The 20,984-nt window shown below is 31.7% G+C and overlaps 1 protein-coding gene and 1 long non-coding RNA gene across 2 annotated transcripts in view; one reads left to right on the top strand and one right to left on the bottom strand.

Moving 5' to 3' along the window:
• LOC146997973 (uncharacterized) overlaps window positions 1-18,714 on the bottom strand; it is a 54,590-nt gene extending 35,876 nt beyond the window's left edge. The window contains exons 1-2 of the long non-coding RNA XR_015040179.1: window positions 18,553-18,714; window positions 18,050-18,158 (exon numbers count right to left, since the gene is read on the bottom strand). This is a non-coding gene — a long non-coding RNA (uncharacterized LOC146997973). The remainder of the gene's footprint in view (window positions 1-18,049; window positions 18,159-18,552) is intronic.
• The window catches only part of LOC118181415 (transferrin-like), a 44,825-nt gene continuing 37,471 nt past the window's right edge, over window positions 13,631-20,984 (top strand). The window contains exons 1-2 of the mRNA XM_085812807.1: window positions 13,631-13,740; window positions 18,691-18,787. Coding sequence (XP_085668933.1) covers window positions 13,695-13,740; window positions 18,691-18,787 — 143 coding nt within the window. The 5' untranslated portion in view covers window positions 13,631-13,694. The remainder of the gene's footprint in view (window positions 13,741-18,690; window positions 18,788-20,984) is intronic.

The following is a 20,984-nucleotide window of genomic DNA, read 5'->3' on the forward strand; positions in this document are numbered from 1 at the left end:
ATTTCTTCTTGTCTTGATTCGCGCTGCAGGTTTGCATGTATATAAAATTGTAGCGAATAATTCATAGAAATAATTTCTATTCATCGTCATAATGCTTTGATTCAATCCATCCCTTTATATTGATAAAATCACTCACTCGTGGAGTAAACATATATTTTCGCAGACAATCAAAATAAAAACACAATGAGAATTGAGCATCTTAAAATAAAAATGTAAATAAAAATAAGAATAATAAAAAAAAAAAAAGAAAGAAAGAAAAAAAATCTGAAATTTTTCAGATTTTAAATTACGTCCAAAGGGGCGTTTTTTTAACGTTCTGAGTGTTACCTTTATTTATTAAATATCATGTTCTTTGCACTTAAACCATAAAATTCAGTTCAAGAGCAATATCGCAAAATAATGTTAAATTAAGCATATCTTTAGAATTTCCGATATACACAGTCTCGCGAGCTGGAGATAAAAGTATTTTTTTTCTATATAACGTTGCCATTTCTCGCTTTTAAAGCATTGAGTTTGTAAATCAAAAATTCGTTAAAGTTTTACAAAATATAAAATCTATAATAAAACAAATTCCAAATTTGGGATTTCAGATGCCCATATTCGCAGTAGGATTTCGTCATTCAAAATTCGATGGCTCTATGTACCATTGTTTTATCACAATGCGAGAAATAGACAATCATTTATGCAGATTTTTCATTATTTAATTTCTTCAAATATAATGCAGGACTCTAACATTTTGTGGCAACAGTTTGAAAAGTGAACCGACGTTTATGAGTCCGACGCAAAATGCCAAAACGAAAGCAATAGTCCTTCGGGACTGAAATCCCTTTGGACTAAAAAGAAAAAATGTCTGAAAGGTTTCAGATTTAAAATTACTTCCAAAGGGGCGTATTTTTAACATTTTGGGTGTTATCTTTATTTATTAAATATCAAGTTCTTCGCACTTAAAAAATAAAATTAAGTTCAACAGTAATATCGCAACATAATTTTAAATTGAGAATATCTTTAGAATTTCCGATAAGCAGTCTCACGCGCTGGATATATATATATATATATATATATATATATATTTTCCCCTGTACAACGTTGTCATCGCTCGCTTTGAAATCCTTGAGTTTGTTAATCAAAAATTCGTTATTAAAGTTTTTCAAACTATGAAATCGTTAATAAAACAAATTTCAAATTTCAAATTTGGGCTTTCAGATGCCCATATTCTCAGTAGGATTACGTCATTCAAAATTGGATGGCTCTAGGTACCGTTGTTTTATCACAATGGAAGGAACATACCTACATTTATGCAGATTCTTCATTATTTAATTTCCTCAAACATAATACAGGGCTACAACATTTGGTGGCAACAGTTTGAAAAGTGAAATGAACAGTCAGAGTAATTCGAAGCAAAATCGCAAAAGGAAAACAATAGTCCCTCAGAGACAAAGCCCCTTTGGACTAATAAATAAAATATAAATAAAAAATACAAATTTAAAAAAATCTGAATTGTATCAGATTTTAAATTACGTCCGATGGAGTATTTTTTATCATTTTGTGTGTTACATTTATTTATTAAATATGGCGTTCTTCGCACTTAAACCATAAAATTCAGCTTCTGTACAGCGTTACTATTGCTCGCTTTGAAATCCTTGAGTTTGTTAATCAAAAATTCGTTAAAGTTTTACAAAATAGGAAGTCGATCATAAAACAAATTTCAAATTTCACATTTGGTCTTCCACATGCCCAATTTCGTAGGAGGATTACGTCATTCAAAATTCGATGGCTCTATGTACCGTTGTTTTATCACAATGCGAGAAATATACATACATTTATGCAGATTCTTCATTATTTAATTGCTTTAAATATAACACAGGGCGATAATACTTTGTGGCAACAGTTTCAAAAATGAGTCTCCATTTGTAGTGAATCGACGCAGAATCGCAAAACGAAAGCAATAGTCCTTTAGGGACAAAGCCCCTTTGGACTAAAAAGGAACAAATGATAATCAAAATATCTTCTAAATAAAAAGATTTAAAGGGACTAATTAGTTATAATTAAGAATTTTAATATAAATGTAATATATATAAATAATAATGTAAATAAAATAATGTAATAGTATATATAATTGTATGGATTTATCTTTAATGTTTGATTTTGAGGATTTATAGTGAAAATGCTTTTAAATTAAACATCATGTTTCTAAAAGCAGAAAAATTATTTAAATGTGAATGCAAAAAGGTGAGAAAATGGAATATAGTATTTAATAATTTTAAAGCCTATTTTCATGGATAAATAACTATTATAGTGTATTTTTAATGGGTTTGTTCTGCTTTTGGCTAAACGGGATACTGCAGGCTAATTGCACTACACACGCTTATTATTTCCCATAGAATTTTTCCAATTCTTATTGCAGAAGTAACACGTTTAGAAAGTTTCATTAGATTTTGGAAACGTATGCACTAAATGAATTTAACTCGGAAAATAAATAAAAATTAGCGATTAGAATTAGTAATTTAAGCTAAAACTGCCAGTACGAGTTTTGACTGGATAGCGAGATTTTCGAAAAGCATACAGCCGAATTTATTTACTTTCCGTGAGTTCTCGTTACTGGTTTTCAACACTTTTCAAAATAATTTACATAATATATTTGAAAGAAATAAATAAAGAAGAAAACTAGGAGTTCTTCAAGACTTTTCTAAACCAAAATCTTTATAAGAAAACTTTTTCATAACAAACAGTGCTTTGTTTGTTGCCTGTGAGTTTTCTTCGAAAGAAAATATTTTCAGAATTTCAAATATTTCTTAAATATGAATTTTCACAAAAATGTTCGCACAAATTTTCGAATATGTATTAAAACTGAAAAATTTTCATTCCTTCAAATTGTTGGTTGAAGTACTTTAACAAGAACTTGATAAAATATTTGTTAATCATTTGTACTCTGGGGTAATGAATGACATGGCAACACTAGTATTTCCTCGATCTCTTGAATCACGGCTTGTGCTACAACTTGCAGCAAGCGTCTGATTAACCTTTGGGCCCCCAAAGTCTGCACCTAGGGATCCAGCCCTTCACAATTTTTTCTCTTTATCTTTTTTATGAAAAGAAAAGAAGTGAGTAAAGAGGGATAGTGAAACGACGCTGTGCGTATGGTCCCATTCAGTTTAAATAGAGCCTTAAAAAACAAAAAATAATAAAGAAAGAAAAAAGAAAAACAAAGAGAAAGAGAGGGAGAAAGTTTTAGCAAGAGAAATTAAATATTATATCAGTGTACGTGAAATTAAAAAAAAGAAAAAAAACTTGCTTAGTATAGAAAATTAACAACTCGAAAATTTACAGCTCATGTGTTCCTGAGTTAACTTCAACAAATGTGATTAAAAATTTAAAATTCTGAAAGCCATCTTTGTGTTATGTGAGCCTTTTTTGTTGTTAGGTTCAGTTCGTTCACTGCATATCTTATCTAAATTTTAAAATTGAAAAGATTAGTAATGTACAAGAATTTATCTCCTTCTTTTGTACGTTTGTTAATGGTATAACTGGTAGCACATCTGGCTTGCAGTCTTAAGATCTAGGATTCAAATCCCGGTGGGGATATAACTGATTCTTTGCTTTCCCTGCGCCAAAGAACCTAACGACTCTACATAAAAGAAAAAAAAAATCTGGTATTATTGAATACTATAATGATGTAGAAACTTTATTACTACTAGCGGCAATGATAACAATTTACCAATTCTGACTAAGATCCTGAAAATAATTCATTACAAATAACTCATTTTCGACAGTATTCCAGTCACGTATTATGTCACTATTAGAGTTTAATTACTAGTGACGGTTAAAATTAATGCCTCCTGAGTACAAACTATGTAAAAAATTACAGTGAAAAGAATTAGTGTTTAAATAATATTTATATTTTAATTATTTTTTTAATAAGTTTGTTTTATAATTCTGTGATGTGAAGAACAGTTTTCTTGTATAGGTGTAAAATTCAATTATCTTTAAAAATTAGATTTTGAGCTAATAAATAATTTCAAGAAATATTCCTCAAACCCTCATCTTATGCTAGTACACGTATGAAAGTAAGCTCATTCATTATAAATGCTAAACATTACATACGGTAACAAAAGCAAGATATTTTCCTTCCTTCCTTTTTAAATTTAAAAGAAAATGGCGAAAAAGTGTAAAGACAACCATAAATGTTATGTAATTGATAAAAATATATCAACGAAATGTATTATTATGATAAATGCACCGATACTAGTGTGATGTTGTCAGTGATAATAATGAAATGCTGAATGTGATACTCAACAGATGGGATATGTAGAAAAATTCAAATCATTGGTAAAGAATATTGAAGAAATGAAGGTTGGGGGGGGGAGAGATCGCCGGAGAAAATACCAAACATTTAACACTACGTGAGAACAAGCTACGAAGCGACCAAGTCAGCAGACAAACAATATTAGGATCATTCTAAAGCTCGAGTTCAATGACCTCACTTGATGTACAAAAAAGTAGAAAAAACAAAGAACGCAAATGGAGTATGGAATAGTTGCTTTTGAGCAGACTATGAGTCAGTGACGTCATCGAAAAACAAATCTTGCAGTGCAGTAATTTTGACAGAGATAATGACGTATTAGAAATAAAAGCGAATTATGAAAAGTACTGACGAGAATAATAGCATGAAAATCATATTCGAATTAATAAAAAAAATAATGTATATTAGCTAAAATTGATATAAAATGTGACGTCTTTTATCCTAACCTTTAATTGCTATATTTATTTAAATTTGATACTTTATGGAAAGGCATTTGTACCCTAAGAAAAGCAGCAAATCAAAAACTGAACATTATTTCCATTATTGCATGACAGAATACTTACCTGCGGTTTAGAATTAAAAATTCATGGTCTGGTTTTTGTAAGATGTGTTTCAAAGACATGCAGGGAAAAGAGTTTTTCGAAAACGAGAATTGAGATCCTCTTTTAATATTTAATATGGTCCAAAACAGTACATTCTGGAAATATGTAAGCAGCTGTTGTACTCCATAAATAGCTACACAAAGAATAACACTAAATTTTGTAGTCATAAATTACATACAGTAGGGGCCGCTTAATATGATCACGTTTGTCCGTGGCTATTTTGATAACATTAAATGAATGATAACTTCGGTTTTAGCAAAGTGAAAGACAGTTTTCAAATATCGATGCAGTTTTCAAATATCTATACAAATATAACTAGAAACACAGATATTTAACTATATTTTAATTAGGGAAAAAAAATTTATTGTCTAGAAATGTTACGCAAAAGCTCATTTGTGAACTCTTCATGTTCATAATGTTTCTGTAGATTATTTGTTCGATACTGTATCCCTATTTTTAATACTCATAGGACATTCCTCATCTTAGCCATTTGTAGGAAATTCACCCGTTCCACCATCTTCTTTAGAATGTTTTATCTCATGATATAGTACTTGGATTTGTTTCAGAAAGACTTAAGCGTCCACAATTCTTGTTAGCAGAAGTCTTTAATTCTTCAGCTTCTTTTATTTCATCATTTATTAAAAAGTTGGCATGCTTAAAACGACTCTTTTTTTCTCTTTTCTGAAATGCGGTTCCATGTTGCCTTAAATCATAATCAAGACACTTAGCAACTTCAGGACGTACTTGGCGACTTAATGTCTCTATTTATTTGGCAATTTCTGTACTCTGTTTTGACATTACTTGTCGATTTTCTCTCTTATTTGGCGACATTACTTTAATAATAGTATTTTGATAGCATTAACTGACTTGTTGATCACAATAAACGATGGATTTCTCATGCTTTTGTTTACAAACGGACGGAACTTTGCCAGTTCGATAACGATATCCGTATGATAACATTAACCGCGATCACAATAAGTGGTGCCTTCTGTAAACGATAAACACAAAAACTGACATAAACAGCTCATAAAGTAACGACTTTGTTTACTAATAGCTAACAAAAGTTAAGTTCTCACGTCTTAGTATTAAAACTTATGTCGTATATCCCACGTTAAGAACCACTGGTCTGGAATATGTCTGAAAGTTTTTTAGACGAACGTGTACATATTATAAATATTATAAAAGGCTTGAGTTGTCAGATTCCTTAAAAATTCGGAAATGTTAAAGATAAATTTTTGTTTTTAGATCGTTTAGTAGTAAAATGTTTATCAGTAAACAATAAGATAAAGATTTGGTTCTGAATCAAAGCCTGGATGATCAAGTGAGGTTCAGTAAAAACTGAATACACGAGACTTGAAAATACGGTCATAATCTAAACATGAAGTATCTTCAGTTAAAAATGAAATAAGAGAGATCTCTTACGAATGTACTGAAATTAAGAAGAAATATGTACATCACCTCGAATGCTCGGTAGAAGATCAGTTCAAGTTTAGGTTAGAGGAGACATTTGATCACTGAAAAGCATTCATTTATTGCTTTACTTAGTAGATATATTCTTGCAGAACTTCTTAGATTCGTAGGCTGAGAGTTCGCAGCAGTTCAAAAATCTAATAGGAAGGATTTACAGATCTAAGATCTTTTGTCTCAGAATCTTCATCTTTTAGAGAACTAGACCGTTCATTAATACTTAGTGCTTGCATAGTAAAGCAATTTTCCCCCCTTGTCTTGGATTTGAAATGTTTCAGTTCATATAACTATTTTAATGAAATATCTTGCATTATCGTGCTGTTAAGGAAAAGATCTTAAAATTTGCCCATAAGGTTTCAATTTAACCAGGCAGTCTTTCTTCTTTTTTCTGTACTTAACTTTATTTAGTTTCTCATGCGAAGCTTACCTTTTTGTAACATAATAAATTCTACGTTTTAATTACCATTTGTTAAGTTTCGTCATACTAACTGGTCTGTTGCGTTTTGTTGCTTGCAAAACGTCTTCTTTTCTATTTATTTTTAAAGCCAATTAAAAAAAACTAAAAATATGAAATGCAAAATGAGATAGATTCAGGTCATAATTTTTCGGTACATAGAATTCGGTAATTTTTCGGTACTATGGATTTAGAAAAAGTACACCATTTAAGAAATCAGTTCCAATGTAAATGAAGTCTGAATGACTGTAAAATGTGAATGATTGTGTCTACATTAAAGTTTAAATTATTTCTTAAAGCTTGCGTTCGCATTCAGATATTCTATCACACATAAAGATTAAATAATCACGTTTAAGTAATTCTGACTAAAAGCAGTTTTGATGTTATGAAGCCGAATATAAGACACAATATGTTTCTCAAAATCGTTATTATTTACACACGTAAGAAAAAATTTTAATCTCTTAAAGAATTCTATGTGAAAGGATTTACCTATTTATAGCCAAAATTTTTAAGTACTTAGAAAACCAATTTTTGATGCATAACTCATCTTTCAAAGTATTTCGAATTTTTTTATAATAGTCCTTTAAAGTAGCAAAAGAGATTTTTTTTCTAATAAGAACTTTAATCAATGCTAATGAAGAAGCTTCTTCGTCTTTAAGATGCTTGAATAATCAGTTAAAGAAACGCTCAAACTTCAGATATTAAATTATATGTTTAATCCATTCTGGCAAAGTGCGCGAAGGCTATGTAAGAAAAACTGGCTCGTATTCATGTCCCATTTGTATCGTAAATATGAGCCAATTTCCCAATTTCCATTAGGAATACTTAAAACGTTCTTATATCTCTTACACAGGAATTAGTAGTGCTCGCTTTCTAACTATCTGTATTCAGCAGTGTTAGCTACTTGGTCATTGATTAGCTCTATGCACATATAAGATTTTTTTATGAAGTTATAACACATTAGATTTGTGTACTTGAAATTGTTGACAGCTGATCGACATCGTCACATGTGTAAAATCTTACCAAAAAGGACACACGTCCGTCTTCAGATTCTGGATACAAAAGACCAAGTCCTGAGTCTTACAAAGGAATTACCACGGAAGCTAAGAGTTCCACGAAGGGTTGGTGTATTTAATTATGGCAAAGCACACTAGGGCTATCTGCCTAAGAGAAGGGATGCCTTCGTGGAGGACTTTCTAAGGGAAACTGGCTCGTATATACGTTACACATGGGGAAAACCAAGAAAACACCCATGCAGCTAGCCCGTTCACGGGATTCGAACCTCGGACCGAACTACCAGTGTTCAGCGACTTTACCGCTCGGTTCCTCGAAGGGAAAAAATTATTAGAACATATTACTGTTAGTGGTTGGGAATATTATTCAATTCGCTTAAGTTGTTGTTGTATTGTTGCTTATGCTGACTTGTCTGACGTTGTCATCCCAAGCCTACGAAATTCCTTGTGGCAAGGAGCGCTGCCTGCCGTTGGCAACAGTCTGGAGCCCCATTCAGGTGACAGTGCGATTTAGCTCAATTCCACCCCCAATTTTGATGGACAGCACCCCTGGAAGGACGAGTCCTAGCGTCTCCCACCTCTCTCCCCTTTCATCAAACCACACGAAAGAACTTTCGGCTCGCCGCATATTTAAAGTGCCGCCATACCGCACCGACATTATACACTTACAAACATCCGTGCCTTCTACGGGATTCGAACCCGGGCCGTTCGACTGAAGGTAGTCAGTGACGCTAACCAGTATACCGGTTGGGCGATTCTCGCTTATAGATGGACAGTTAAATTTCAATACTAAGCGCGCATGTGTATTGGAAGGTTTGACATATCTGCTGGCTAAATACGAATGGGAAGTTTTCTTTTACGCTCTATAAATTTCATGGAGTTTTATCTACACATAAGCCCACGAGGCTTTATATTCTTACCCAGACTAAAAAAACCCATGCGTGGAAACGGTTTTCTTTTCTCCTGAAAGCGTTTCGCCGTTACCCAAGCCTCCAGAGTGCTGAATAAAATCCTACGAAGAATAGCAAATCTTCCGGAATACTGGATAGCTGCTATTTAAAAGTTTAGGTATATATAGCAGGGTAGGATTACTTCGATTATGGCAAAAGACGTAAGAACTCTCTGCGGAATAGAAAAGAGTGGAAAATATTTTAAGGAAAACTTTCGCAAATTCGTATTAGACATAGGGGGAACCTTGAAAACTCCCATGCGACCAGCCCCTTTGCAGAGATTTGAACCTAGGTTGAAGTACCAGTGTTCAATGGCTTTATTGCTTTGCGTACGGAAAAATTGTAAGGAGAAGCTACCTAAAATAAAATAAACCTTAAGTTTTTATTAAAAATATAATACATTATTTTTAATGGTTTTCGTATTGTCTTTTGCGCTATCCCAATGGCCTTTACCTGTTCCAAGCATCATGACAATAATAGTAATGTATATAAACAAAATTATTTATCACTTTTTGTGTTACTGTGTTGGTTAGCGTATGGACGCAGTTTGAAATCCATTAAATTACTACATGTATATTATAATTTGAGAAATTACATTACTGACTGCAAAAGAAGACCGTCTTTAAACAATTTTAAAATTTAATTGCATTTTAAAAATAAAGCTACTCTTTATTGCAAAAAATCATATTTAGGCGCATGCAGCTCGCGTTCTGCACATAAGAGCCTAGACAGCCATAACTTGGTTATGTCTGGCATACATTTCAGTTACTATAACAGTTAATATAATATATAAAGAAAGAAAAAATAAAATAAAACCTGAAAGCTTTAAACGCCCCCCAAAGGGACCTTTTTTTCGACGCTTTGTGTGTTACCTTTCTTTATTAAATATCATGTTCTTCGCACTTAAACTACATAAAATTCAATTTAACAACAATATCACAAAATATTTAAAAACAGGATGATACACAGTCTCGCGCGCTGGAGATGAAAATGTTATTTTCCGTATACTGTTGCCATTGCTCGGTTTGAAATCGTAGAGTTTATTAGTCCAAAATTCGTTAACATTTTACAAAGTTTGAAATAGATAATAAAACAAATTCGAAATTCGAACGTCTAGGTGTGCATATTCTTGTGGAGGATTATGTTATTCAAAATCTGATGGCTCTAGGTACCGTTGTTTTTCCACAATGCATATTTACACATTCTTCATTATTTAATTTCTTTAAATATAATACAGGGCGATAATAATTGGTGGCAACGATTTGAAAGTGAAACGGACATGAATAAAATGAGCAAATGCCGTTTCGAAACTAATAAACCTTCTGGGCTACCGCCCCTTTGGGCTATGAAATGAATAAATTTTTCTACATGTCCTCGTTTGAAAGCCTTCATGTAGTTCATAACATTCTATACCTAATAAATTTATTTGTGATGCACATTCATAAATCTAATCACTAGACTGCAATTGTCAAATGTTACTCTGAATGTAATTCAGTACTATGAATGAAAAATCTGTATAAATGTATGTATATTTCTCGCATTCTGATAAAACAACGGTACATAGAGCAGCCATCGAAATTTGAATGACGTAATCCTCCTACGAATATGGGCATGTGGAAGACCAAATTTGAAATTTGGAATTTGTTTTATTATCGATTTCCTATTTTGTAAAATTTTAAAGAATTTTTGATTAACAAACTCAAGGATTTCAAAGCGAGCAATGGCAACGTTGTACAGGAAAGAACATTTTTATCTCCGCGTGAATCTCTGTATCGGAAATTCTAGAGATATGCTCATTTTAAAGCTATTTTGCGATATTGCTGTTGAACTGAATTTTATGGTTTAAGTGAGAAGAACGTGATATTTAATAAATAAAAGTAACACACAAAATGTTAAAAAAACGCGCCTTTGGACGTATTTAAAATCTGAAACATTTCAGATTTTCTTTTATTTTTATTTTTATTTATTTGCTTAATTTCTTTTATACATAGTTTTAGATTTGTTATAGTGTTTTAATAGAACTTGTAATTCTTCAGATGATATAATTTTTGTGCACTCTGAGTTATGAAACGAATGCTAATGCTGCTAAGTCAACGTAGCGCCGAAGTGTGGGCTATGGTAAATAAGTATAACTTTAAAGAGTGCATTTATTCTATTGTGTTTTATGCGCTATCGACGAAGTAGATTTAATTCAAAATTCGTTAACTGTTAGTTCAATATGTTTAAATAAAATGCAAGAAAATTACGTATAATTTAATATTCCGTACAAGGAAGTCATGTGATGTACACATCAGATTTTTTTTTATTATTAACGTTTTGTGTATTAACTTTGTTTATTAAATATCACATTCTTCGCACTTACACCACATAAAATTCAATTCAGCAACAAATTCGCAAAATATTTAAAAATAGCAAATCTTTAGAATTTCCGATAGTCAGTCTAGCGAGCTGGAGATAAAAATGTTTTATTCCGTACAGTCTTAAAACTGCTCGCTGTTAAATCCTTGAGTTTCTAATGAAAAATTCATTTCAGTTTTATAAAATATGAAATAAATAATAAAAAATCATACCGTAATTCTATGAAAATACTGAATATCTTTAATTAGATAGATCATGAATTAAATGCATTTTTATTATTTAAATCAATCCCATTCAAAAGTAAGAAACGAATATTCTTAAGAAATCTTTTGTTTCCAAATAACATAATTTCTTAATACGAAGAGACAGATTAAATTTGAAAACAAAAATCTGAAAGGTTTCAGATTTTCAATTACGCCTAAAGGAGCGTTTTTTTAAACATTTTGTGTGTTATCTTTATTTATTAAATATCAAGATCTTCGCATTTAAACCATAAAATTCAGTTCAACATCAACATCGAAAAAAAATTTTAAATTGAGCATATCTTTAGAATTTACGATACGCAGTTTCCCGCGTTGGAGATAAAAGTTTTTTTCTGTACAACGTTGCCATTTCTCGCTTTGAAATCCTTGAGTTTATTAATCAAAAATTCGTTAAAGATTTACAAAATATGAAATCGATAATAATACAAATTCCAAATTTCAAATCTGGGCTTTCAGATGCCCATCTTCGCAGTAGGATTACGTCATTAATCATTCAAAATTTGATGACTAGGTACCGTTGTGTTATCACAATGTAAGAAACGTGAATACATTTATGCAGATTCTTCATTATTTAATTTCTTCAAATATAATACAGTGCGATAATATTTGGTGGCAACAGTCTGAAAGTGATACAGCCATTTATAGTGTTTCAACCTAAAATCGCAAAAGGAAAACAATAGTCCCTCAGGGACAAAGCTCCTTTGGTCTAAAAATAAATATTTTACGTTTTGCAGAATGGCAATAGACTGAAATGAAAAGTGAAACGACGTTCGAGTTTAATTGCTTCTTTTGAGCTAAAAATCACGGTTAAGTTATTACAGCGTGCTTGGTGGCTAAAAATAAAATCCTGCCTTGCTATCAATGAATATATATTAAATGAAAATTATCAAAGAAAAATTTAAATAAAATGAATGTATCATTTTTATTTTTCTGTACTGTGATTTCTATTTTTTCTTAATATTCTGTTATTGCCCAGTAGATTCCATTTGCGGCCATCTGATGATTTCACCTTCAGTCATATACGATCAGAAAGCTGAGATAGCTATACTTTGCACGTTTCAGTTCTTTGATTTCAAGAAATGTAACTTAATATTTTTAATATCTATTTCATTATATATTTTTAGTTCAAAGGAGGCGAAATAAGAATAAAGTGTGAAAATCACTGCCTCTGGATGTAGGAAAATTATTCTCCTTAATTAAAATAGAAACGAAGTATGTAACTTTATCTTCTCTTTTTCATGGTTTTCTATTTATCCAATGGTGTAAAAATGAATTCAATTCATTTACATTTTTGTTTAATATAAAAATACTATCTCGTCATTATTAAAAGTAGTATGACCTGATAACAGTTACAGATTAAAACTTCAGTTTAAAAACTTATGATTGCAGACGCTGTAGAGACATATTAGGTTATTTCGAAGCAGGAAGATGTGAAAAATGAGCAATGCTCTCGCCGGGACTCGAACCTCGAACCTCTCGAATACGCGCCGAGTGTGCTGGCCATTATCCCACGAGGGCATGCTAAGACGGCGGAAGAAATATCTTATAAGGCTTACGGTGAAAAATTTAATAAATTCGACCAGTTGTTGAAAAAATGCTACAATTCATTAAATTAGATCGAATGTTCCGGAAAAGTTTCATTTAAAAGATTATTTTTTTGGTCTCGCGTTGATAATACAAAAGTCGAAGATTTGCGTTGATTAGTTTAATCTCCAAACAAGGATATTTAAGAAAATTTCGACATTAAAAAAATTTCTTTACCAAATTTTGAAAAGAAAAGTGGAGGAAATGCATAGAATATTTTATTCTCATAGTAAATACGACAGGCAAAATTTCAAGAAAATCATTCTAATTATAGGGGGTCAGACATTAATTATCAAGATTCAAGCCAAATAGGCAGAGAAACCAAGCTAAATAACCCCATGTAAAAAATTAAGCAACAAAAAATAATTTTGTGAACTTCTTCAATGACTGCGATTTAAAAAAAAATAATTTACAACTAATTCAAGCAAATTAATGCGAAATTTGAAGTGATTTTTATATGTGTAACTTGAGTCTTAGGCTAAAGGTTAAAGTGAAATTTGCACATTCAAATTTATTTTTATCCCAAAGGAACTTTTATTTTAGCTTCTGAAATCTTTCACTGCAAATCGGAAGCTGTTCGAATACTCGGAATCTTGGTTTTCCTGTTCATGACGTCAAACAAACTTTGTCCAATAGGAAGCGCCCATGAGAGGTTATTTAAGACAAACTTGCTGGAGCGTTTAGATGAAGTACAGATCTCAAGATGTTTCTGTTATTGTTTGGAGTCATTTCAATCGTGCATTCATCACGTGAGTAAAAGTTATTTAGATATAGTTTTGAAGGATTTAGATTTATTTATTTAAAGGAGTAAGAGCTGTTTAGATTATATTTACTTGCTTCAGGAGTAGTTTAATTTTCGCCGTCATAAAAATATTTTAATATCGCTGCATCCAAATAATTGGTATTAGAATTATTAAGCCAAGCATTTTTTTCGATGTTAAAATATTATACGTTAAAGATATAAGTAGTAATTAATTTTTCTTCTATTAGTAATGTTAAAATATTTTTTTCTATAGTGCAGTAACTTTCATTCGTAATTTGATGTTTAAAAAGAATTTTTTTGGCCCAAACGGGCAATTTTCTCAGAAGGACTATTAATTTCTTTTTGCCATTTTTATGCCATCCATTATAAAAGTGCATGTCACTTTTCAGATTGTTGCTACCAAATATTATCGTCCTGCATTAAAGAAATTAAAGAATGAAGAATCTCCGTGAATGCATGTATGTTTCTCGCGTTGTGAAAAAACAACGGCACCTAGAGATATCAAATTTTAAAGAATTTAATCCTCTACTCGCATATGAGCATGTGAAAAACAAAATTTGAAATTTGGAATTCGTTTCATTCTCTATTACATATTTTGTAAAACTTTAACGAATTTTTGACTAACAAACTCAACAATTTCAAAGCGAACAATGGCAACAGTATGCGAAAGAAAAACATTTTCATCTCCAACGTGCGAGACTCGTCGTATCGGAATTCTACAGATAGGCTCTTTTTAAATATTTTGTGATATTACTGTTGGATTTAATTTTATGGTTTGAATGAGAAGAACATGAAGTTTAATAATAGAGGTAACACACAAAACGTTAAATAAAACCGCTCTTTTGGGCGCAATATAAAATCTGAAAAACTTTCAGACTTTTTTTAAATTTTTTTTTGTTTTTTTATTCTTTCTTCAAAAGCTCATTTTCTCCCAAATAAGTCTTTTGATTTATTTGTAAAATCTTTCGCTTTGAAAAAACACTTGCATGTATGCGTGCTTTTTTTTTTTTTTTTTTTTTTTTACTTATGTTATCCCTCTCCAGTCGCGGATTTCTAATCCATTTAAGCAGTTTGATAATTTCTTCTATTTTTTTTTTTTTTTTTCTTTTCACATATATTCCTTTACGACATCTTTATATATTGTTTTTATGTTTTCATTTACTTCCTAATCGTAAGTTTTGTCTCTAACTGCGTAGCGCTATACAGCTTAATTTTTTTTTTTTTTTTTTTTTTTTTTTAAGCACTTCCTTATCTATTCCATTGTAGTATTCAGAATACGTTTTTACCTAACATCTTTCCCGTCTTTTCATTTATTTTAAATGCAATTTTATTTTGGATTTTTTCAAATTCTTGTTATTTATTAAGAAATGTTTAACTGCAACCTTCGAAAGCAGACGCAGTCCCAATTTTCTGTTTAAAATTACATTTAAATTAATATGGAATTCTGTGTATAATTAAAAAAAATCTTATCTGTAATTTTCAACACAACAGTTTTTTTTTTTTTTTTTTTTAATATAGAAGTATCCTTTTGCTATTTGATTGTTATGCCTGCTCTTTCGTTTCTTTCTACGTATAACAGGAATCCATAAATTTGCTTTTTAATCCGCTCTCTCGTTGTTAATTATACTAATAAACAACTTCTACGCAAATAGTATTTGTTCGACTTGTAAAATTATTTGGGCATTTATGTTGTAAGGTATTTCTCCCGCCTTCCTAGCGTGCCTTCGTGGTGTAGTGGTTATGCACGCTGGGCCGGTATTCCAGAAGTCCGTGGTTCGATTCCCGGCAAATGCGGTGGCTAATTTTTCATCTTGCCTGCTTCCAAAAAAAATAAATAAATAAATATATAAATAAATACCTAATGTCTCTACAATGTGAGCAGAATTATGCGGATAATAGTTTAAGTTTGGAAAAAATTATAAAATTTTTACCAAAGAAAGAAATCCTTTAAAAAACATTTTATTTTCGTATTCGAAATATGTTTAATTATGTATGCATAGAAAGTTCGTAAAGTTTTATTAGACAATTCGTATTTGTATACATAAGTCAACAACTGATTTATTTTGGGATACAGTGTTCAATGATAGTTGTAAAATTAGATGTTTAGCTGAGTTATTTGATTTTAGTTTAAATTCTTAAAAAGAGGAATGGTGTCTTTTGCTTCGATTACGCATTTCTGTTTTATTTTGCCACTGCAGGAGTTTGTGCAGGATAGTGAACTTGCAGTTATCCAGTAATGGTTAGTGTTTAATATTGATCATGTACTCCAAACTTCTTACAGGAAAAAAAAAAAAAAAAAAAAATCTGCGCTTTTAGATTTTGTATTATGCCCAAAGGGGCTTTTTTTTTTTTTTTTTTTTTTTTAAATTTACGCACACGTACACGTTTCGAAAGCATTTGGGCTAATGTCTCTTTGGGCTAAAAATATTTAAAAACAGCATAGCACCAATAGACAGTCTCGCGCATTGAAGATAAAAATGTTGTTTTTTTTTTGTTTTTTTTTCGTATAGTGTTGCCATTTCTCGCTTCGAAATTGTTCAGTTTGTGAATAAAAAATACGTTAAAGTTTTACATAATATGAATCAGATATTAAAACGAATTAGAAATTCCAGGTGCTCATATTCGGGTAGAGGATCACTTTATTCAACATTTGATGGCTGTAGGCAGAGTGCGAGAAACATACCTACATTCATGCAGATTCTTCATTATTTAACTTTAAATGTAATACAGGGTGATAATATTTGGTGGCAACAATTTCAAAAGTGATACAACGCTTTTAGTGATTCATGCCGTTGGATACTAATAGCTCTGCTGGGCTAAAAATTAATAGAAATAGTGTATTATCGATAATAGCAAAGTGCTAAATGTTATCATAATTTCATAAATTAGTAATGAAAATACATTGCAATTCTTATAGCAAGTAAGGCAGTAAGTGGGCTAAGCAAATGAAAGGCGTTCTAGCAAAATTACATTAGAAAAGCAGTTACATTTCTGGAATTTTTGTAAATTATAAACTGAAATTTAAAGTCAAATTTTATTGAAATTGTTTCTTCATGTAAAAGAAGTAACAGGAGTAAGAATAAAATCTATGAAATTTATTCTTTTCATTGTAGGAGAGTTCCCTCACTTCCCAACACTTTCAAGCAGTAACTGAAGTTACAAACAAGAAAGACCACAAATATCATTGAAATTTGTTTTTAGAATTTGTGTTCGGCTTAAAAATTAAAAATAATGCTAAGTAAACAGTTCTGATCTGCGTGTATCAAGTAAATAGAACAGAAAGGATAAGCTACAGATAATGTGCGGTCATGCTTGTCGATTGATTATCTTAGGTCAACAGAAAGTGTAGTTTGATGTAATTTATTCAATAATGTACATATACGTACTTTCTTCTAAGTGTTAGGAAAACATTTTTTTTCTTATAGAAGGATTTTTTTTTAAAAAAAAAATTCTTCCTCAAAGAAAAAAAATGAAACAAACATAGATATATCATAAATTAATGAAAAATCGAAAAATATTTCGATTTGAATTTATCTCTAAACCATCATGTCCTTTTTGTGGGGACGCAACTATGAAACAAAGAACTTCCAAGAAGTTTCTCCAGGAAGTTCTCTGCATGAGCAGCCTCCACAGAACCTCTTCTACTACTTTGACTTTACTCAGTAATGCTTTTAAGATTTAAAATTAAACTTTAATAATATTGGTGTTTTCCGGATCTAATTTTTTCCTAAATCGTTTCGAATATAAAAACACAATAATTTTAAATAAGAAAAATATTGAGATTAGTATAAAGTTGTAATGTATCGCAAAAACTACATTTCAGAGAATTTAATTTGTTGTTTTTAAGCGCTCTTGTGGCTAACCAGTTCGTCTGGGTTTGAATCCGGGTCGAACAACCAGCATTCAGCGACTTCTCCGCTCGGCCGGTGGTGGGCGACCTTCCAATGAGTTTTTTCTACAATTCCTTTGTATGAATAGCCTTATAGCCTTCATATTGTTTCGTGTAGTGCCTTGTCTGGCATCATTCTTTATTCCTGGAAAAGAGCTGCTTGACGAACTTAATAACTTTTTGTCCTTTTGTTCCTATTTAATGGTTTGCATTCTATACTGATTTCATTTTTGCTTTAATGTCTTCCTTTTTATCTCTATCTAAGAACTTTTGACCACAAGCTTTCTGGATATGGAGGGGAATGAGTATAGATTAAGGCGCTTTCTTTACATTGGTATTTTATGTAATATTTTCAGTGCTCATTTCCTTTTTGCATAAATTTCTTCAAAATAAAATATTAGCTTACCTTTTTGAAAAGGGCAATAGCTTCGGCTTTGATATTCTTACACTTTATAATGTTATATCATGTAGACTTCTTGGAGGGGAAATTAGCATAAATTTCATGACGCCTGCACCTGGAATCGAACTCAAGAGTTATGGGATCAATGTCATATCAGATAAAAAAAACTTAAAATTTATTTTTGAAAAGGTTAACAAATTTATGTTTTAAGAAAAGAAAGAAAACAAGCGTTTATTTTAAAAAATTATATTTTAATACAGTATGAGAAATCAGAAAATGAAAATTTCTTTTTCTTGTTGAAGTTAATGGCTTTCAATAGAAATGTAGAGCACTGGATAAAAATTTCCACTTCGTAGCATCAGATCACGATTATTATGCTTGTAATCGTGATCTGATATCACGTAAGAAATACTGAACTACTTTACGTTTCTATTGGAATTTAAAATGTGGGAATAAAAGTATAATAATACAGAATACAATAGTACGATATAGAGGATAAAATACAATACCGTGCTGTAGAAATGAAATAATGGTTAGAATGCTTAAAATAGAAAATTGCCTCACTCGTTTTGTTATTATTTTGAAAATTTATTGTGCGCGTTACAAAAAAATAACTTCTGACTTTCTTTTATCGTTTTTACTTTCAGCTGTCCGAGTATGTGTACCGGATTCCCTAGCAGGCCCCTGCGCCCTGATGGCCCGGGATCTTCCAGAGACCTTCGCTTGTGTTATTGCGCCAGACATGTGAGTAGACATCTCTCCTTATAAGGCAATGAAGGTGGATTCATTTCCATTCAAGAAATTACTAAGAAAATGCCAACCGGTTTGTTTATGTCAGACGGGCACCTTTAAAAGTTAATAGGAGAAAGATGAATGATCGTTTAAACAAGAAACGCCGTAAACATTATAGTCTGCTTACTCGTTGGATGATTCTGAAAGCAAATCGAGACTTACACGTTGTTATTAATATTTCTGAATATATTATATTACTGTTGAGTTTCAATTCATTTAATTTTGCACGCAGGTTCTACTAAATTTCTTGCACAAAGAAGGAAGATATTTTATCTGCATGTTGAATCTACGGTGATAAAAACTAAAAGCTAAACGGTTGTTTAAAATTTGGTTGATTTTTATTTTAAAAATATATAGATTTAAAAATATATATTTTAAAAATATATAGATATATGGAAAGAATGAGAAAGAGTGCAGCCAACACTCTAAGACGTCTGCCCCTGAAAGTAACCAGTTTTTCTAAGGTATAAATAAACACAGATGTCGAACAGCCCCTTCGTAAGAAGACCAATTCTACAGAAGTCGGTAATTATAGGGAATTATGGGTACTCGCCCTTAGAAAAAGTTCATTATATATATGTGTATATATACTGTAAAAATTAAAAACACTTAAATCAAATACATATCCAGTACATATATTGTATTTAAATTTTTAATTTTACCATATTACGACCAGTTATTGTAGCTCACAGCGCATATTTTGATATTGGTTTAGAACTTCTTCATTTGTAGTGTATTTATTTATTGCTATATGTATGTATAATAATAATAATAAAATTTGGATGAGGAGGACATAGGTTATAGGATGACAGAGATTGCGCGTAAAATTATGGCAGGATAGGAAGAATTAGGCGGTACCAAAAAATTTCACCAATATTGTATGTGTATAGTTTATCCTTACCAAATGCACACCGCCCCAGTTTGGATGCAGAACATCCTGGGGACAAATTCGAGAGTCTCAAAGATGCAGATGTAGTCATAGCTGATTAACACTTTATATTTCTTGACCAAAAGTTTCTGAAGCAGATTTAAACCGACTCAGAACATGCGCGTAATTTTCGAATATTACTTTTATATTTTTCACATTCTTATATATTTCGTTTACACTATTCCAGTTGCTTTTGAATGGCCATAACGCGATCTGGCGGCAAACTATAGAAACTGTTAACAATATACTTATATTTATGCTCGGCATATACACACTCCGTATAGTCTAAAAGTAAAAGTCGCTGAATAATGGTAGTTCGGTCCAAGGTTCGAATCTCACGAACGGGCAGGCTGCATGGGTGTTTTCGTGGTTTTCCCCATGTGTAACATGTATACGAGCCAGTTTCCCTTAGAAAGTCCTCCACGAAGGCATCCCTCCCATTAGGCAGTGTGGGAATACAAAACTGGTTGCTTTCAGGGGCATCCCTCCCCTTAGCCCTAGTGTGCTTTGCCATAATTAAATACACCAACACCAACACCAACACCAAAAGTAAAAATTCGATAATTCAAAACGTAGAGACCTGTAGCACCTTGCGGTTTTCACAGAAATGTACAGAAGGTTATAGGATGCTTTCTAATAAAGAATTTGTGTGCGTGTACGTGTCAGAATAGCTATAATGTTCTTCTTCAAGTGGCTTTGTAGAGGCATTTTGTAAAACATTGTGTGACGTCACTTAGGCTTATAAGCTATTTCTCCCGCCTTCCTAGCTTGCCTTCGTGGTGTAGTGTTTCTGCACGCTGGGCGGGTATTCCAGAGGTCCACGGTTCGATTCCCGGCGAAGGCGTTGCTCATTTTTCATCTTGCCTGCTTCCAAAAAATACCTAATGTCTCTACAAGCTCATCCTCAAGCTATATCCTTCCCAAATCCGACCCACAATGACTGATATCAACTGATTTTGACAGACGGCATGAATTTCTAAATTGGACTTTTTAATGGCTATTATAATTTTTAACTGATTGGAAGCAATGCCAACCGATTGTCAAATGTCCTACGGACTAAGGAAGTGCCTTTTTCGCTGAATTAAATTGTAAATGCTTGTAACTGTTGCATCTAGGTGAGAGGAAAGTCCAACAGGCGATTAAGGAAACACCTCTGCATCTGCCAAGTATGACAGAGTAGTGTGAATTTACGCCGTCATTATCTTTAGGCCCCTTTTTCTT

This window comes from Stegodyphus dumicola, chromosome 3 (genome assembly GCF_044657685.1).
Source record: "Stegodyphus dumicola isolate Sdum_Otavi_A_Nest chromosome 3, ASM4465768v1".
Classification (NCBI taxonomy): Eukaryota; Metazoa; Arthropoda; class Arachnida; order Araneae; family Eresidae; genus Stegodyphus; species Stegodyphus dumicola.